Source organism: Pleurodeles waltl, chromosome 5, assembly GCF_031143425.1.
Source record: "Pleurodeles waltl isolate 20211129_DDA chromosome 5, aPleWal1.hap1.20221129, whole genome shotgun sequence".
NCBI classification, from domain to species: Eukaryota; Metazoa; Chordata; class Amphibia; order Caudata; family Salamandridae; genus Pleurodeles; species Pleurodeles waltl.
In genome coordinates this window covers 81,650,738-81,672,102 of record NC_090444.1, presented here as the reverse complement: position 1 = coordinate 81,672,102, position 21,365 = coordinate 81,650,738, and the positions used below count along the sequence as shown (strand labels likewise).

The 21,365-nt window shown below is 46.0% G+C and overlaps 1 protein-coding gene across 6 annotated transcripts in view; it reads left to right on the top strand.

The window, feature by feature from the left end:
* The window catches only part of DNMT3A (DNA methyltransferase 3 alpha), a 1,562,966-nt gene that overhangs the window by 1,245,237 nt on the left and 296,364 nt on the right, over positions 1–21,365 (top strand). For all 6 annotated transcript variants that reach the window (XM_069233637.1, XM_069233638.1, XM_069233642.1 and 3 more), the window contains one exon: positions 5,878–5,962. In XM_069233637.1, the coding sequence (XP_069089738.1) occupies positions 5,878–5,962 (85 nt within the window). The remainder of the gene's footprint in view (positions 1–5,877; positions 5,963–21,365) is intronic.

Genomic DNA, 21,365 nt, shown 5'->3' with positions numbered 1-21,365 from the left:
TTTTGAGGATTCCCGGGCTACTGCTCGGTCCCTTGAGCTCGCAGCCGCTCCTCGATTCGCCCCCCTCAGTCTGCCTTTCACTACTTTTGCGGCTATGCAAGTGGCACACAACCAAGTTCATTTCCACTGGGCCACTGACCCACGCCTGCTGTACAGCCCCTGCATGTATGCGGGCACATGATCCAATGAGCTCGTGCATCAGGGAGTCAGCAGGCCGCCCAGTCCACCCCACCTACTCCTCTGCGTCTAAACCTTCCTATTCCGTTGGGACATCCAGGACCAGTTGGCAGCAGGATTCGCCATCACCTGCCCCACTGGGAATACATTAGCCCAGACTGGTGGGTTTTACATATTATCCGAAGAGGGTCCACTCCCTCCCCTTTGAGACTTCTCCTCCAGCCATGCCACCATCGTTCGATCATCTATCGGAGGATCATTTGACACTTCTCTGCGAGGTGGTCAAGGCTCTCCTGGCCAAGGGAGCCGTAGAGAGGGTCCCTGTGCCAGAAGTAGGTCGTGTTGTGGCTGCTATTCCTGCTACTTTCTGGTACCCCAAAAGGACAAGGGCCCTTGTCCTATCCCAGCCCTCGGTCCCTCAATCTCTTTCTCAAGAAGGAGAAGTTAAGATGTTAACCCTAGTTCATGTCCTTTCTGCCCTTGACCCTGGAGACTGGACAGTAGCGTTGGACTTGCAGGATGCCTACTTATATATTCCCGTCCTGCCGGCCCACAGACGTTACCTACGATTCGTGTTAAGTGACAAGCACTTTCGGTTCACTGTGCTCCCCTTTGGCCTTACCAGCGCCCCTCGGATGTTCACGAAAGTGATGGTAGTTGTAGGAAGTTGGCTCTGTATATACTATTTCAAAGTAAGAAATAGTGTGCATATAGTCCAAGGGTTCCCCTTAGAGGTAAGATAGTGGCAAAAATAGATAATTCTAATGCTCTATTTTGTGGTAGTGTGGTCGAGCAGTAGGCTTATCAGAGGGTAGTGTTCAGCATTTGTTGTACACACACAGGCAATAAATGAGGAACACACACTCAAAGACAATTCCAGGCTAATAGGTTTTTAGAGAGAAAAATGATGTTTCTTAGTTTATTTTAAGAACCACAGGTTCAAGATTTACAAGTAATACTTCAAATGAAAGGTATTTCACTCAGGTATCTTAGGAACTTTGAATCAACACAATATCATGTAACATGTTGTCAAAAATGCCAATAAGCTATTTTAAAACTAGACAATGCAATTTTCAACAGTTCCTGGGGGAGGTAAGTTTTTGTTAGTTTTGCAGGTAAGTAAACCACCTACGGGGTTCAAAGTTGGGTCCAAGGTAGCCCACCGTTGGGGGTTTAGGGCAACCCCAAAGTTACCACACCAGCAGCTCAGGGCCGGTCAGGTGCAGAGGTCAAAGTGGTGCCCAAAACACATATTCTTCAATGGAGAAGGGGGTGCCCCGGTTCCAGTCTGCCAGCAGGTAAGTACCTGTGTCTTCGGAGATCAGACCAGGGGGGTTTTGTAGGGCACAGGGGGGGACACAAGTCCACACAAAAAGTACACCCTCAGCGGCACGGGGGCGGCCGGGTGCAGTGTGCAAACAAGCGTCTGGTTCGTAATAGGTTTCAATGGGAGACCAGGGGGTCTCTTCAGCAATGCAGGCAGGCATGCCCCTTCTGTAGCTACGTAGGATCTGGCATTCTCCCCCACCCACGAAGCTGCCACATCGAGCAGGCTCAGTTCTTTTGTGGCTGCTGCCCCCACAAACTTCATGGGACTCAATGCCAGAGGTCAGCCCAGTCCACCTCCCCCAACCCCTCTTTAGTTTTCCCTTAGTCCAACATGGACATCCAGTTGGCAGCAAAATCCGATCCCATCGGGACCAGTGGGGGAAATTACAATATATAAATGGGTGCTCAAGATTGTCAAAAGGAGGTATACCCTTCTGTTCCATCAGATCCCACCGCTTCTCCCTCCGTCCCCACATCGGCTGACAGAGGACTGCCTTGCTCTCTTGTGACAGGAGGTGCTGGCCCTTCTGGCCAAAGAAGCCAACGAGAGGGTGCTAGCAGCAGAAGTAGGTTGTGGTTATTATTAACGCTGCTTCACGTTGACAAAGAAGGATGGGGGCCTCCGTTCTCTCTTGGATCTATGCCCTCTCAATTACTTCTTGAGAAAGGAGACATTCAAGATGCTCACCATGGTTCAGGTCTTATCTGCTCTCGACCCTTGAGGCTGTATGGTAGCGTTGGACTTGCAGATCGACATTTCCACATTCCTTTTGCTTTAGGTACAGTTGAAGGATAGCTGTCTGCTCTTTCTGCCTTTCTATGGTTGCTGGACTAACCTTCCTCGTTTAAGTCATCTGTTGTGACTGGATTCCTTGAAGGTTTTCAGCATATGTTTCCTCCCACGCCCTTCATTATGACCCAATTGGACTTGAATTTAGTTCTCTCCTTCGTAATGTCCTCTCCTTTTGAACTGATGCACAGCTGTCCTCTGTGGCTCCTAACTCCTGTCCTAAAACTGTTTTCATTGTGGCAATAACATCTGCCAGACAGGTTAGCGAATTGCTGGCACTTTGAGTTAACCCTCCCCACACTTCATTCTTTCCATACAAGCTGCTTATTAAACTGGAGCATCTTTTTTGCCAAAGGTCACACTTTTTCACGTTGAGCAAAACCTCACCCTGCCTATTTTTTTTCCCCTCTCAGTATCCTAATGAAGAGGAGACTCCACCGCCTGGTTCCAAAAAGAGCGTTATTGTTCTATTTTCTTCATACCAAATAATTCCCGGTGGCCAATCCAGTCTTTGTGGGATTTGCATGGGCACAGAAAGGGAAGGCAGTTCAGAAGAGAACAATCTCTCAATGAATCATCCTCTGTATTACTATCTGCTATGTAATGGCCAAGAAACAGCCTCCTGAGGGCTTGCAAGCTCACTCTACCAGACCTACATCTGCAACCACTGCGTTGGCTAGATTAGTCCCAGTCCTGGACATTTGTCAGGCAGCTAAGTGGACATTGTTGCACACTTTTGCTAAACACTACTGCTTTGACTGTCAGATCTGGCAAGATGGGCTTTTTTTCCCATTCAATCCTCCAGAACTTCTTAAAAACAGTCCACAGACCCACCTCCGATGAGTGATTGCTTTACTTATTGTAAGATAAGGAATCTGTGGCTAGATGTCTCTGAGATGTACAAGTTACTTACCTTCAGTAGCACTTTATCTGGTAGAGACTCTATCTAGCCTGAGATTCCTTACCAACCCTCCCCATTCTGCTAACTTTATTCTCACATAAAAAGATGCTTTGAGCCCTCACTTTTGGCACACTTGCCTTTCATGCTCAGCATGGCTGTGTGCTTCTGGCTCGGAAAACAATCAAGAACTGAGGTCAGCATGCTGGGGTGGTGTTTTTATAGGCACCACACATCACTTCCGGCGTGGACGATGCCACCTGGAGCCAAACGACGCCACCTACTGGCGTGCAAGGGGAATTGCTCCAAAATTTCCAGATCTAGTCTGACGTTTAGGAATATTCTAAGGTAAGGAATCTGCGGCTAGATGGTCTCTACCAGATAAAGCGTTATTGAAGGTGAGTAGCTTGTTCACCCAACACAAACCCCTCACTCTTCCCCACAGACCAAGTCTTGTCCCCTTTCATTTGCCGGTTTATGACTAGGGACTTGTGCTGTTCTTGTATTGTATTGCTTTATATTGGAAATTGTCAAAATGTATTCCCCCTTGTGCTGTTCGGATGTTGGAGGGAATGTTGTTCCAGATACTGGCGGTGTTGTTCCAGATCATAGAGGCATAGCCTGAAAATGCTTGTTTTCTTATTCTGTCCTTCCTGCAACTAAGGCATTCGAGTTTTCCTCTGACAGAACAATCCTGAGTTTGGTTTGTTTATTAAAAGATCTTGTCCTGTGGATTAACCCTTTAGGTATGAAATACATTCTTCTACTGATGAGAAATCATTGCAGGGGTGATGTCGTTCTTTCGGCTCCGTTTTAGCACATTGCTATCTTCAGCAGTCTGGATTCATTATAGTTTTGTTGATTAGCTTTTTTGCGAGCTGTGTATAAAACCCACAGAATAAGTCAGTACATATAGGGAGAGTCTCAAAAGAGAGTGGGTGTCCAGCATGAAATTCTCATGGTGGTAAAGGCATAGGTGGTCGCTTGCTTAATAAGTAGTTGGACTCAGAGGCTGGTCATTCTAGAAGGGTTTTGTTGTGTACTGTTTCCTAAGGTCAAATGATGGGGTGATATTTTAGACATGCTCTAAAGGTGATGATGTTTGTTTTTGAGGACTAGAGTTATAGGTGGTTCCTTAGCATCTATATGTCGATTGCTTGTGGATATTGGTTTAGTCTTGACCTCTCCATTCTGATGACCTTTTTGGTTTTAGGATGAGTGGCTGTAACTCATCTTGTAGTTGTAACAGGTAAGGTTGAATTAATAGATGAGCACGGGCAGTTGGGACACTTATAAATTAAGCCTCGAGGGAAACCTGCTCAGTGACTGAATGACGATGTACAGATAGGAGGAAACATAACGATTTACACCTCTTCTGCCGGTTATGTCTGAATCCAATTAGGGATAGTATCTTTAATTGTTGTGCTACTTTGTCTTTGAAGTAGGAGTTGATGGTTGACATGCCAAAGGATGTTAATCAGTTAAGGAGGAAGGGCGGTGACTTTGTTCTCATTGTTGGTGTTCTGGAGGTGGTTCTATATTGCAGTTAATAAAGATTTGCTGCATATTTCCAGACACAAACCAGTCTGTTTCTCAGAGAGAAGGCTGTTGAGTTCTAGGAAATTAGTTTTTAAGTGAAGTTTTTTCAGTGAGCTTTGGGTGGAGCAAAGGTCTTCTGCAGGGCTTGGAAAAGCTGTGCCACTCTGTCATGTCTGTTTTTTTCTGACCTATTGTATGTTTTTCATTCATTGAAGTCTTCAATTAGCGAGTACATTGGAGGTGTTTCTCTTTTTTTTAATTATACTGTTCATCATATGACTGAAGGCGGTGTCTCTAATGACTTGAAGTGAGATGGTCACCCTACACGAGATACATGCTGTCTAGCTGGCCACAGGAAATCCAAGAACTACACAAGTTCTTGTTAAGCCTCTGCTGCTCCTCTCCTCTCACTGAGGAAGAATGTGAGCCTGATGTTTGGGATTTTTCCGTAGCAAGGAAGGGAGAGGAGCTGGACAGTCTGACGACAAATTCTGTGGAAAAAAAGGTGACGTCAGTTTGGGGAGAGAGGCTGAGAAAATGCTGTGTGGCTCAGGAGCTGTGTTTTCTGAGGTCTCCAGCTGCTGCTTGAGCCTCTTTTTTGGGTTGGTTTCTTTCTTTAACTGCAGTGCATAAATGGCTGTTCGCATTATTTCGCTTTACTGTGTGTGCAGTGCAGCTTAATCAAGTTACTCTTTGAGGTGCCCTCATTACCAGGGAGCAGCTGTTTCAATGAACATGCATAAGAGCCCACTTGTGTTTTTCCAGTTGTCATGTTTTTGTAACTTACGTTCCCTCAAATGAAAGATTCCATTATAACAGTGTAATGAGACATAAAAACAGAATAAGTGCTATATAAATGCCAAGGACATACAGTATGCCTTTGTACAAAGCATTGTCTGATAAAGGAAACCTTTAACTCAGCTCATAATACATAATGGCGTGTTATCTCTGCAATACAACAACCTTTTTAAAAGTGTTTTGTTTTTGTGAGGTAACAAGCATACATAAAATACTGAGATATGACCCTGCTAAACTAACAACGTGGTTATCATGGCTATTTGCAATTATTCCTGGTTTAATTATAGCTTAAGTGTTAATATGTTTGATTTAATACTGTTTTTTTTTTTTTTTTGGATTTACAAAGGAACCACCAAAGCTTTATGCACCAATCCCAGCTGAGAAGAGAAAGCCTATTCGAGTACTGTCTCTATTTGATGGCATTGCAACAGGTGAGTTTGTGGAAGCAAGCAGGTTTTTCTTGCTGTGTTTGAACCGATTAAGTGTACTTTTACTTAGCAGAATGTGCACTTTTTGAAATCAGAAACTTTAAAAGCTACAAAAAGCAAATGGGCTTAGAAGTATTTTTGCAAACTAAAGCAGCAGTCATTTATAAAAATCATTCTAACAACACTCATTTTTAAAGGTAACAAAACTGCCCCGAAAAATTAAAATCAAGACTTGAAACCCTTAGCATGGGCACTTCAAATACAGAAATGTCTATTTAAAAACATAGTGTGAAGAAGGTGTACATTGTTATTATTTTTTCTTAAAGGAGACGTGTAGCTGCAAATTCCTCACCTTTTGAATATCACCCGGGCATCTGACAGAATCCAGAAATTTGCAGCAGTGTCTCTGCGTGCCGATAGTTGGTGCAGTGCAGAGCCTATACAGGCACCAGTCCCTGTGCTCTCAGTCACTTTTTTTCTTTCTGCACCACCAGATGCAGATATGGTGCTACCTCTCATCCCCTTGAGACCCTTATCTTGATTAAAAAATAAAAAACAACTCTTTGCAGTGTTGAAGGGACATGTCCACCTCCCTTTCGGCACTGCTTCACCTTTCATCGTCTCACCAATGATTAGAGGAAGACCATCTTTCCACTTTGTGGCTTGAAGTGCAAAGCCTTTTGGCTAAAAGGGCTATCGAGGGGATGCCGATGCCTTAAGTAAGACGTGATTGCTATTCTTGCTACTTTCTAAAAGACGGAGATCTTTGGACTTTTTTAGGCTTACACCCTCTCCACGCCTTCCTCCAGAAGGAAAAATTCAAAATGTTCCCACGTGGCCATGCCTTGTCTGCCCTCAACCCTGGATACCAGATGGTGACGTTCGACCTGCGGGACTTCTATTTATATATACCCATCCTGCGGGCCCATCTGCACTACCTGTGGTTCAGGGTGGGACAGGAGCATTTTAAGTATGCTGTGCTCTCCTTTGGTCTAACCAGTGCCCCTCAGGTATTGACGAAAATGATGGTGGAGGAGGCAGCCATCTTCGGAGGTCAGGCATGCCCGTCTTCCCCTACCTTGACAACTGGCTTTTGAATATGTGCTTTCCCCAGGCAGTCATCAACCAGCTCCAGACCACAGAGACCATTCTGTCATCTTTGGGGTTCACTGTCCACATGCCAAAATCACACCTGAATCCTTTCCAGAGGCTCCTCTTCATTGGAGCTATTCTCAACATGGTTCGGTTTCATGCTTTTTCTTCTGTTTTGGAGTATCTTTCATAGATTCACATATTTGAATTATCCCCGTTGTTGAGGTAGGAGCCCCACAGTACATTCTGAAGCAGTGCTAGTAGTTAGTATAGCTTACAATAGCAAAGGACTTTGACTGAAATAGCTTATCCACCTCATTTATAAAGAACCAAATTTCAGCCAATCAGGCAACAACACCCTTTAGTACACTCCAATGAGAGACATCTTCCTGCAGATCTTCTACCGCAAGACGTGCAAAATTGATTATGTCTGAGCTCTGCTCAGTTTTTGATATTTGGTTACCAGAATCACTTTAAATGTTTGTCAGATGTATCGAAGAAAGAACTATTTCGACCTTGTGTAACCTGCGGTAAGAGGAGACTGCATTTAGAAGGCCCTCATAAAGTATGTATTTATAGTCTTCATCCAGCCCACAAGATAAAACATTGTAAAAGATGCTGGACTTTCTCTACCAAAACTCTCAGATAGGGAGGGACAGCTTTTACTTTGGCTTCAATAGCTTAAAACTAAAACACTGATCAAGAGGATAGTGACAGTTCTGTTACCTCACAGCCAAAGCCAAAAGAGAGAGAGGTCACACCATGAGTCACCTCAGAGGCAGAAGAAGGCCTTAGAAAAGGTGCATCACCAGTTGTCTACAGGCTCCTCTGATGAAGGAAAGAGTGAAAAAGCAAAACCAGTTCAGAACACCATCTAATTTAATACCTTCAAAATCTTCCTAAGAACCAGTTTTGAGAAAACAGAAACTGATAGAAAAAAATCTTTGACAGTAAAAATTAAAGTGTCAGCTGTAGCACCATTGACTATCTCGTCGACGACTACAACATTGACCTCCTCATCCACAACGACTGTACCGTCGTCAGCAGGCACACTGTGGGCGAAAACTACGCCATCAACAAAAGTTGCTTCTCTGCCTGAAGGACATTGGTGGATTTCACACACTCATGGAAAGAGCAGCAACAAACTTTCACTTACCAATCACACTCAAACAGTCTGATTGCTTTTTATACGATTTCAAAGAGCAGCCCAGAAAGACAGTAAGGTCAGGCTCTATAATAGATTACATTGGGGATGAAGGCCTTAAAATAATGAAGGTGCCAGCTAGTGTTCCAGCAGTACTGCTGCATATCGCCAAAAACATAAAGCTCCAGAGGGATCACCTGCTTGGTTCATAGGACATTGGAAACCAGATTCAGTAATATCCCAAGCAGCTCAACGTAGGTCCAAAAATCAGTTCACTCCAATTACCACTCGCCCAACAAAGAAGGCAGATGCTTCAATAATATTGGAAAAATATTCCCCACCATGTCAGACACTTATGTTCGAGCGGCAAACTCACTGACAATTCTTGGCAGATACAAGTGCCAGATGTGGTCGGGTATCGCCACATACCTTGAATTTTTTTGCCAGAGGACAAGAAAGTGGAGGCAAAAAAGATGCTGCAGGAGGGTGAAAGATTGGCGTCTGAAATCATATATTGCGCAATGGGTATTGCTTCTGTAGGTTTGACAGTTGGCAGGATCAGCCGTTTCCGTCATCAGGGCTGGCTCAGGGCTACCACATTTCACCCTGAGGTTCCGACAGAGATCTTAGATACTCGCTAAGATGGGCGAGGCTGTATTTGTTAGGTATATTGATTATTCTTTACTAGCTATCAAGTCCGATACAGAAACGGCTAGGTCCTTGGGAACACTTCAGTATTGAAAGACAGCCTTTCGGAGACCTCCTGGGCAAGGAGCATATTCCTTTTGAGGAGTCGCAGCTTTCTTGGCCAGTGGAGCCATAGAGAAGGTCCCTGTGCCAGAAGTAGGTTGTGGTTGTCATTCCTGCTACTTTCTGGTGCCAAAGAAGGGCAAGGGCTTGCGTCCTATCCTAGACCTTCAGGACCTCAATTACTTCCTCAAGAAGGAGAAGGAGAAATTCAAAATGCTCACTATGGCTCAGGTCCTGTCTGCCTTAGGCCCAGGAGACTGTATGGGTAGCGTTGGAGTTTCAGGACACTTATTTCCACATTCCCTTCCTGCCTCCCCACAGAGGTTAGCTGCGATTAGTAGTAGGTCATGAGCATTATACATACCAGCGACCCTCAGGTGTTCACAAACGTGATGGCGGTGGTTGCAGCTCATCTGCACTGGTTAGGGGTTTCAGTCTTCCCCTACCTAGACAACTGTCTGTTGAAGGCGGACTCACCCCAGTAAGTCGTTGTAGGAAAGTGCCACTGTTGGCATGGTTACCCCTAACACTCCCACCCACACACACACTTTTTGCCCAGTGTTGATGGCAACTTTGATTGAAAGTGTGCTGGGACCCTGCTAACCAGGCCCCATCACCAGCGTTCTATCCCTAAAACTATACCTTTGTTTCCACAAGTGGCACAGCCCTGGCACACAGTTAAGTCTCTTGTAAAAGGTACCCATGGTATCAAGGGCCCTGTGGCCAAGGAGGGTCCCTAAGGGCTGCAGCATGTATTGTGCCACCTTAGGGGACCCCTCGACAAACACATGCACACTGGCATTGCAGATGGTGTGTGTTGCTGGGGAGAAAAAGGTAAAGTCGACATGATATCCCTCCCAAGGTGCCATGCCCACAAACCACTGCCTGTGGCATAGGTAACTCACCCCTCTAGCAGGCCTTACAGCCCTAAGGCAGGGTGCACTATACCACAGGTGAGGGCATAGCTGCATGAGCAATATGCCCCTACAGTGTCTAAGTTCATTCTTAGACATTGTAAGTGCAGGGTAGCCATATTGAGTATATGGTCTGGGAGTTTGTCATTATGAGCTCCACAGCCCCATAATGGATTCACTGAATACTGGGAAGTTTGGTATCAAACTTCTCAGTACAATAAATCCACACTGATGCGAGTGTGGAATTTATTGAAAAATGCACACATGGAGCATCTTAGAGATGCCCCCTGTATGTTAGCCCAACTGCTAGGGTCGGACTGACCGGTCTGTGCCAGCCTGCCACTTTCAGACGAGGTCTGACCGCATGGGGTGAGTGCCATGGTGCACTCTGTGGTCAGAAACAAAGCCTGTCCTGGGTGGAGGAGCTTCACACCTCCCCTTACAGTAACTGTAACACCTGGCAGTAAGCCTCAAAGTCTCTCAAGCCTTGGGTTACAGTGCCCCAGGGCACTCCAGCTAGTGGAGATGCCTGCCCCCGCACAAATCCCACTTTTGTTGGCAAGTCCGGTGGGAAAATTAGGGAAAACGGAGAGGAGTGACCACCCCAGCCAGGACCACCCCTAAGGTGTCCAGGGCTGAGGTGACCCCCTCCCTGCAGAATCCTTCATCTTGGTTTGGAGGACAGGGACCAATAGGGATATGAATGTGCCCCCATCCCCAATGGGAGTGGGCACAAGGAGGGTGTAGCCACCCTCATGGAGAGGAGCCATTGGCTACCTCCCTCTGACCCCTAACACGCCCCTAAATCTAGGTTTTAAGGGCATCCCTGAACCCAGCTCACCAGATTCCTGGCAACCTACAAGAAGAAGGAGGACCTCTAAGCTGAAACCCCCAGCAGAGAAGAAGAAAGATGACAGTTGCTTTGGCCCTCGCCCTACTGGCCTGTCTCCTGCTTCAAAGAACCTACAAAAAGACCATTGACGCGTCCAGTGGTCCCAGTGCCAATTCTAGAGGACTGCCCTGCACCCAAAAGGACCAAGAACTCCCAAGGACAGCGGCTCTGTAAGGACTCACACCTCACTCCAGATGCACGAGTCCTGACCCCTGTGCACCCGACGGCCACCACCTGTGTCCAGGTGGTCCACCCAGCAGGAAAGGGACCCCAGGCGATTGGGAGCAAGAGCCCACCCTGGGATGACCCCTCCAAACCTCCACGATGACACCTGCAGAGGGAATCCTGAGGACCCCCCTGACCGCAAGCTCTGGACGAAGCTATCTGACACCTAAACACTGCACCCGCAGCTCCCAGGCCTTGGAGAAACTGACCCCCCAGTGAAGCATCGACCAGCAGGCGGCCCTCCTCCCTGTCCAGCCTGTGGTTTCCTGGACCTTGTCTGCAGCCTCAACGAGTGACCCCTGGGGTCCCCTCATAGAGTTGCATTGAAAGCCCGACGCCTTGTTTGCACTGCACCCATCCGCCCTAGTGCCGCTGAGGGTGTTGTTTGGTGTCTACTTGGGGCCCCCTCTAGTGCTTTCTCGAACTCCTCTGGTCTGCCCTCCGAGTTGCCGGTACTTACCTGCTGGCTGACCGGATTCCGAGTACCCCCCTATCTCCATAGGAGCCCACATTAATTTGGTTCCTCTTCGACCTTTGTACCCGACAGGCTCCGTGTTGCTGGTGGTGGGTGTTTGGGGTTAACTTGAACCCCCAGCGACGGACTACCTAAATCCCGGAGATAAGCCTGTAAGTTGAATACTTCCCTGTAATACTGTACTATCTTTTCTTCCTCCAGGAACTGTTGAAAATTGCAGTGTCAACTTTTAAAATAGCTTTTTGCCATTTTAAGAAAAACTGTATACATTGATGATTCTATTTGAAGTCCTGAATATATATATATATATGTTCGATGGCATGTGTAGCTGCAGATACACATGCTGTGCACAGTCCGCCATCTGGTGTTGGGCTCGGAGTGTTACAAGTTGTTTTTCTTCGAAGAAGTCTTTTCGAGTCACGAGACCGAGGGACTCCTCCCATTTCGAGTCCATTGCGCATGGGCGTCGACTCCATCTTAGATTGTTTTTTTTCCGCCATCGGGTTCGGACGTGTTCCTTTTCGCTCCGTGTTTCGGAACGGAAAGTTAGTTAGAATCTCGGAAAAAAATCGTCGGTATTGTTTGCATTCGGTATCGGGTTAGTTAGCACAAATCGACACCAAATTCTGAAGAGCTCCTGTGGCCCTTCGGGGTTTTTTCGATCCCCCGTCGGGGCCTGGTCGGCCCGGCCACGTGCGACTTCAAGGCTCATGGAACGGACCCCATTCCGCTTCTGCCCAAAATGCCATCACAAGTATCCGTATACGGATCACCATCTGGTCTGTAACCTGTGCTTGTCCCCCGAGCACAAGAAGGATACTTGTGAAGCCTGTCGAGCGTTTCGGTCGAGAAAGACGCTGAGAGACCGAAGAGCCAGGAGACTGCAAATGGCGTCCACGCCGACTGGTCAAGAACGCTTCGAGGAGGAAGAAGAAGCTTTCTCCACCCGCGAGTCGGATTCAGAGAACTACACGCCGAAGATACACACCAAACCGTGAGTAAGACGTCGAAAATCAAGACTCACGAGAGGTCTACAAAAGCCCAGGGGACGCCACCGCCAACAGGCCATGGCTTAACCCGAAAACTAGGTGACCCATCCAAGGCACCGAAAAAGGGCATGCTGGTGTCAAAGTCATCCGAGTCCGGTCGAGATACCGCCACACAGCAACTTCGAGAAACTTCAGCACAGAGACCGCGGCACCGAAGAATTTCGGCACCGAGACACCACGCCGAAAAGAAAGAAGGTTTCTTCGGAGCCTAAAAAGACTTCCGAAAAGGTTTCGGTTCCGAAACAGCCAGCCTCGGAGCCGAAAAGTAGTTCCTGTACAGAGGAACAAGGATTAACCTCCCAATTACATAGATTTGGAGAGGACCTTCAAGCTGTAGAGTCTGACTACACACAAAGAAGGCTTCATATTCATGAGGACACAGGGAAGATAACCACTCGTCCCCCAATCAAAATAAAGAGGAAACTTGCCTTTCAACAAAAGGACAAGCAACCACAGGCAAAGGTGGCAAGGAAAACAACCCCACCACCGTCTCCACCACCATCAATACATGCATCACCAGCAACAACTCCACCACTGATGCATTCACCAGCTCATACCACAATGAGTCAGGATGATCCCGATGCATGGGACCTCTACGATGCTCCAGTGTCTGACAATAGCCCAGACTCTTATCCTACAAAACCGTCACCACCTGAGGACAGTACATCCTATACACAGGTGGTCGCAAGGGCAGCCGAGTTTCACAATGTCTCCTTACATTCGGAACCAATTGAGGATGACTTTCTCTTTAACACCCTATCCTCCACCCATAGCCAGTATCAATGCCTTCCCATGCTCCCAGGAATGCTAAGACATTCAAAACAAATTTTTCAGGATCCGGTTAAAGGCAGAGCCATAACTCCGAGGGTGGAGAAAAAATATAAGCCACCGCCCACAGATCCAATATATATTACAACACAACTAACACCAGACTCAGTAGTTGTGGGGGCAGCTCGTAAGAGAGCCAACTCTCATACCTCAGGCGACGCACCACCTCCAGACAAGGAGAGCCGCAAATTTGATGCTGCGGGAAAAAGATTTGCAGCACAAGCAGCAAATCAGTGGCGTATTGCCAATTCACAAGCACTTTTGGCAAGATGCGACAGGGCTCATTGGGATGAAATGCAACATTTCATCGAACACTTACCCAAGGAGTTCCAAAAAAGAGCGCAACAGGTGGTGGAAGAGGGACAAAGTATCTCAAATAATCAGATACGGTCTTCCATGGATGCAGCAGATACAGCTGCAAGGACAATAAACACTGCAGTCACAATACGAAGGCACGCATGGCTGCACACTTCTGAGTTCAAACCGGAAATCCAGCAGGCTGTGCTCAATATGCCGTTTAATGAACAGCAATTGTTTGAGCCGGAGGTAGACACTGCCATCGAAAAACTCAAAAAGGACACCGATACGGCCAAAGCCATGGGCGCACTCTACTCCCCGCAGAGCAGAGGCACATTTCGGAAAACACCTTTTAGGGGAGGGTTTCGAGGTCAACCCACAGAAACCACAACCTCACAAACAAGGCCTACCTACCAGGGTCAATATCAAAGGGGAGGTTTTCGGGGGCAATTTAGAGGGGGCCAATTCCCAAGAAATAGAGGAAAATTCCAAGGCCCCAAAACCCCTCAAACTAAGCAGTGACTCACAAGTCACACACCCCCATCACATAACACCGGTGGGGGGAAGACTAAGCCAATTTTACAAACTTTGGGAGGAAATAACAACAGACACTTGGGTCTTAGCAATTATCCAGCATGGTTATTGCATAGAATTTCGCCAATTCCCTCCAAACGTCCCACCGAAAACACACAATATGTCAAAACAACATATAGATCTTCTAGGACTAGAAGTTCAAGCATTGCTACAAAAGGACGCAATAGAATTAGTTCCAATTCAACAGAAAAACACAGGAGTTTACTCACTGTACTTTCTAATACCCAAAAAGGACAAAACTCTGAGACCAATACTAGATCTCAGAACACTAAATACCTACATCAAATCAGACCACTTTCACATGGTCACGTACGTTACAAGATTTAATCCCACTGCTCAAACAGCAAGACTACATGACAACATTAGATCTAAAAGATGCGTATTTCCATATACCAATACATCCTTCACACAGGAAATACCTAAGGTTCGTATTCCAAGGAATACATTACCAATTCAAAGTGTTGCCATTTGGAATAACAACTGCGCCAAGAGTTTTTACAAAATGCCTGGCAGTAGTAGCTGCACATATCAGAAGGCAGCAAATACATGTGTTCCCGTACTTAGACGACTGGTTAATCAAAACCAACACGCTAAGACAATGTTCACAGCACACAAACTACGTCATACAGACCCTTCACAGGCTAGGTTTCTCGATCAACTACGCAAAGTCACACCTTTTGCCGTGTCAAACACAGCAATACTTAGGAGCGACAATCAACACAGCAAAAGGGATTGCCACTCCAAGTCCACAAAGGGTTCAAACATTTCACAAAGTAATACAGGCCATGTATCCAACACAAAAGATACAAGTCAAAATGGTAATGAAACTCCTAGGCATGATGTCTTCATGCATAGCCATTGTCCCAAACGCAAGATTGCACATGCGGCCCTTACAACAGTGCCTAGCATCACAATGGTCACAAGCACAGGGTCAACTTCTAGATCTGGTGTTGATAGACCACCAAACATACATCTCGCTTCTATGGTTGAACAGTACAAATTTAAACAGGGGGCGGCCTTTCCAAGACCCAGTGCCACAATACGTCATAACGACGGATGCTTCCATGACAGGGTGGGGAGCACACCTCAATCAACACAGCATCCAAGGACAATGGGACATACATCAGAGACAGTTTCACATCAATCACTTAGAACTGTTGGCAGTATTTCTAGCGCTGAAAGCATTTCAACCCATAATAACCCAAAAATATATTCTTGTCAAAACAGACAACATGACAACAATGTATTATCTAAACAAACAAGGAGGGACACACTCGACACAGTTGTGCCTCCTAACACAAAAAATATGGCATTGGGCGATTCACAACCACATTCGCCTAATAGCACAATTTATTCCAGGGATTCAGAACCAGTTGGCAGACCATCTCTCTCGAGATCACCAACAAACCCACGAATGGGAAATTCACCCCCAAATACAAAACAATTACTTTCAAATTTGGGTAACACCTCAAATAGATATATTTGCAACAAAAGAAAACTCAAAATGCCAAAACTTCGCATCCAGGTACCCACAAGATCAATCCCAAGGCAATGCTCTATGGATGAACTGGTCAGGGATATTTGCGTACGCTTTTCCCCCCTCTCCCTCTCCTTCCATATCTAGTAAACAGGTTGAGTCAAAACAAACTCAAACTCATACTAATAGCACCAACATGGGCAAGGCAACCTTGGTACACAACACTACTAGACCTTTCAGTAGTACCTCATGTCAAACTACCCAACAGACCAGATCTTTTAACACAACACAGACAACAGATCCGACATCCAAATCCAGCATCGTTGAATCTAGCAATTTGGCTCCTGAAATCCTAGAATTCGGGCACTTAGACCTCCCACAGGAATGTATGGAGGTCATAAAACAAGCTAGAAAACCTACCACTAGACACTGTTATGCAAATAAGTGGAAAAGATTTGTTTATTACTGCCATAATAATCAAATCCAACCTTTACACGCATCTGCAAAAGAAATAGTAGGATACTTACTACATTTGCAAAAATCTAACCTAGCTTTCTCTTCCATTAAAATACATCTTACAGCAATTTCTGCTTACCTACAAATTACGCACTCAATTTCATTGTTTAGGATACCAGTCATAAAAGCGTTTATGGAAGGCCTAAAGAGAATTATACCACCAAGAACACCACCAGTTCCTTCATGGAACCTCAACATTGTCCTAACACGACTCATGGGTCCACCTTTTGAGCCCATGCACTCTTGTGAAATGCAATACTTAACGTGGAAAGTTGCATTTTTAATTGCCATCACATCTCTAAGAAGAGTTAGTGAGATTCAGGCATTTACCATTCAAGAACCATTTATTAAACTACACAAAAATAGAGTTGTTCTACGGACCAATCCTAAATTTTTACCAAAAGTAATCTCACCGTTCCACCTAAATCAAACGGTAGAATTACCAGTGTTCTTCCCACAACCAGATTCGATAGCCGAAAGAGCACTACATACATTAGACATCAAAAGAGCACTAATGTACTACATTGACAGAACAAAACTAATTCGAAAGACAAAACAATTATTTGTCGCCTTTCAAAAACCTCATACAGGTAATCCAATTCCTAAACAAGGCATTGCTAGATGGATAGTTAAGTGCATTCAAACCTGCTATCTTAAAGCTAAAAGAGAACTGCCTATTACACCAAAGGCGCACTCAACCAGAAAGAAAGGTGCTACCATGGCCTTTCTAGGAAATATTCCAATGAACGAAATATGTAAGGCAGCAACATGGTCTACGCCTCATACATTTACCAAGCACTACTGTGTAGATGTGCTAACTGCACAACAAGCAACAGTAGGTCAAGCTGTATTAAGAACATTATTTCAAACTACTTCAACTCCTACAGGCTGAACCACTGCTTTTGGGGAGATAACTGCTTACTAGTCTATGCACAGCATGTGTATCTGCAGCTACACATGCCATCGAATGGAAAATGTCACTTACCCAGTGTACATCTGTTCGTGGCATTAGTCGCTGCAGATTCACATGCGCCCACCCGCCTCCCCGGGAGCCTGTAGCCGTTTAGAAGTAGATCTTAAACATTTGTACATTTGTAAATATATTACTTAAAACTTTATTATGTACATACGCATTCACTCCATTGCATGGGCACTATTACTAGCATACACAACTCCTACCTCACCCTCTGCGGGCAAAACAATCTAAGATGGAGTCGACGCCCATGCGCAATGGACTTGAAATGGGAGGAGTCCCTCGGTCTCGTGACTGGAAAAGACTTCTTCGAAGAAAAACAACTTGTAACACTCCGAGCCCAACACCAGATGGCGGACTGTGCACAGCATGTGAATCTGCAGCGACTAATGCCACGAACAGATGTACACTGGGTAAGTGACATTTTCCATATATATATATATATATATATATATTCGATGGCATGTGTAGCTGCAGATACACATGCTGTGCATATCCCGCCATCTAGTGTTGGGCTCGGAGTGTTACGAGTTTTTTTTTTTCAAAGAAGTCTTTTCGAGTCACGAGATCGAGGGACTCCTCTCATTTCGGCTCCATTGCGCTCTATCTTAGATTGTTTTCTTTCCACCATCGGGTTCGGACGTGTTCCTCTTCGCTTCGTGTTTTGGTTCGGAAAGTTAGTTAAATCTCGGATAATTCAACGGTATTGTTTGCGTTCGGTATCGGGTTAGTTAACGCAGATCAACACCGAAATAAAGAAAAGCTCCGGCAGCCCTTCGGGGCTTCTATCCCCCCGCGGGGCCTGGTCGGCCCGACCGCGTGCGTCTTCAAGGCTTCCGATTCTGCCCCGAATGCCACAACAAGTATCCTTACACAGATCAACATCTGGTCTGTAATTTGTGTTTGTCCCCCGAACACAAAGAGGATACTTGCAAGGCCTGTCGGGCATTTCGCTCGAAGAAAACGCTGCAGGACCGGAGAGCACGAAGGCTTCAAATGGCATCGGCGCAGTCAGGACACCACGATGTCGAAGAAGAGGAGATTTTCTCCATTGCTGACTCGGACGAGCCTGAAACGGAGCAGCCGCCGAAAACCGTGAGTAAACCAGCCCCAGCCAAAACTCACGCCAAAATCATGAAGGCCCAGGGGATGCCACCGCCGGCAGGCCATGGCTTAACCCGTAAAATCAGTGACCAACCATCGGCACCGAAAAAGGGCACACATGTGTCGAAGTCATCCGACTCCGGTCGAGATCCCGGCACAGAATATACTCGACACCGAGAACCTGGCTCCGACCAAACTCGACATTGAGATACGGGCTCCGAGCTAAGTCGGCACGAGAGATCGGCACCCCGAAACCGAGAAAAGTGGCTTCGGAGCCGAAAAAGACTGTAGAAAAAGTTTCAGTACCGAAACACCCAGCTTCGGAGCCGAAAACAAGCTCCTACTCCGAAGAACAAGGCCTTTCAGCACAACTACAAGGCCATAAATTTGGACAAGAGCTAGAAGCGGGGGAGCCAGATTATACACAAAGAAGGCTCCATATTCAAAAGGAAACAGGGAAAATAAGAACTCTCCCTCCTATTAGGATGAAAAGGAAACTTGTTTTCCAAGACACAGAAAAACAACCTAAAGCAAAAGTGGCAAAAGAAGTAACTCCACCTCGCTCTTCGCCACAACCATCACCACACCACTCACCACACCACTCACCGCAACTGTCACCAATTGCAACCCCTTCTATGATGCAATCTCCAACGCACACAGGGATGAGCCAGGATGACCCAGATGCATGGGATCTATATGATGCGCCAGTATCAGACAATAGTCCAGACTGCTACCCAGCAAGGCCATCACCACCTGAAGACAGTACTGCCTACACGCAAGTGGTGTCCAGAGCAGCGGCTTTTCACAATGTGGCACTGCACGCTGAACCCATTGAGGATTACTTTTTATTTAATACTTTGTCGGCGACACACAGTCGGTACCAAAGTCTTCCAATGTTACCAGGGATGTTGAAACACGCGAAACAAGTATTTCAAGAGCCCGTCAAAGGCAGAGCCATCACACCTAGGGTGGAGAAAAAGTACAAGCCTCCCCCTACAGACCCTGTGTACATCACGCAACAACTGACACCTGACTCAGTAGTAGTAGTAGGCGCAGCACGTAAAAGGGCTAATTCACACACCTCTGGAGATGCACCACCACCCGACAAAGAAAGTCGAAAGTTTGATGCGGCGGGGAAAAGAGTTGCAGCTCAGGCGGCCAATCAATGGCGCATTGCCAATTCACATGCTTTATTGTCAAGATATGACAGAGCTCATTGGGATGAAATGCAGTACTTTATAGAACGTCTTCCCAAGGAGTTCCAAAAGCGTGCACAACAAGTGGTGGAGGAGGGCCAAAGTATCTCCAACAACCAGATACGATCGGCAATGGACGCCGCGGACACAGCCGCAAGAACTGTGAATACAGCGGTCACTATTCGGAGACACGCATGGCTACGCACCTCCGGATTTAAGCCAGAGATCCAACAGGCTGTGCTTAATATGCCTTTTAATGGACAGCAATTGTTTGGGCCGGAGGTGTACACAGCTATAGAGAAGCTGAAGAAGGACACTGATACGGCCAAGGCCATGGGCGCGCTCTACTCCCCACAGACCAGAGGCACATTTAGGAAGACACAATTTAGAGAGGGGTTTCGGGCCCAAAGCACAGAACCCTCAACCTCACAAGCCAGACTCACATACCAGGGCCAGTATCAAAGAGGAGGCTTTCGGGGACAATACAGAGGTGGACAGTTCCCTAAAACTAGAGGAAAGTTCCAAAGCCCAAAGACCCCTCAAACTAAACAGTGACTTCAGTGTCACAATTCCCCAACACATAACACCAGTGGGGGGGGGGGAGACTCACAGATTATTACAAAAATTGGGAGGAAATAACAACAGACTTGTGGGTCCTAGCCATTATCCAACATGGTTATTGCATTGAATTAATACAATTACCACCAAATGTGCCTCCAAGGGCACACAACATGTCCAAACAACACTTGGATCTATTACAACTAGAAGTCCAAACGTTATTACAAAAAGAGGCAATAGAACTAGTACCCAAACATCAGAAAGGAACAGGTGTCTACTCCCTGTATTTTCTAATACCAAAAAAGGACAAAACTCTGAGGCCCATACTGGATCTCAGAACATTAAATATTTACATCAAATCAGATCACTTTCACATGGTTACACTTCAAGACGTAATTCCATTGCTCAAACAACAAAACTACATACCATTCGGGATAACAACAGCACCAAGGGTATTTACAAAATGCCTTGCAGTAGTAGCTGCACTTATCAGAAGACAGCACATACACGTATTCCCGTATCTAGACGATTGGTTAATCAAAACCAACACTCAAGAACAGTGTCTTCAACACACAAAATACGTCATAGAAACCCTTTACAAACTGGGTTTCTTACTATCTACCAAAAATCACACTTACAGCTGTGTCAAATACAACAATACTTAGGAGCAACAATCAACACAAAAAAAGGGATTGCCACTCCAAGTCCACAAAGGGTACAAGCATTCCAAAACGTAATACAAAGCATGCACCCAAACCAAAAGTATCAGGTAAAATTAGTGATGAAACTACTAGGCATGATGTCCTCATGCATAGCCATTGTCCCAAACGCAAGATTACACATGCGGCCCTTACAATAGTGCCTAGCAACACAATGGACTCAAGCACAGGGTCAACTGCAAGATCTAGTGTTGATAGACCACCAAACACACACCTCGCTTCAATGGTGGAATCATGTAAATTTAAATCAAGGGTGGCCTGTCCAAGACCCAGTGCCTCAATACGTGATCACAACAGATGCTTCCATTGTAGGGTGGGGAGCACACCTCAACCAACACAGTATCCAGGGACAATGGGACACTCAGCAGAAACAACTTCATATAAATCAGCTAGAACTACTAGCAGTGTTTCTAGCGTTGAAAGCATTTCAACCGCTAATAGCCCACAAACACATTCTTGTCAAAACAGACAACATGACAACAATGTATTACTTAAACAAACAGAAAGGCACACACTCATCACAACTGTGTCTTTTAGCACAGAAGATTTGGCATTGGGCGATTCACAATCACATTCACCTAATAGCGCAATACATCCCAGGAA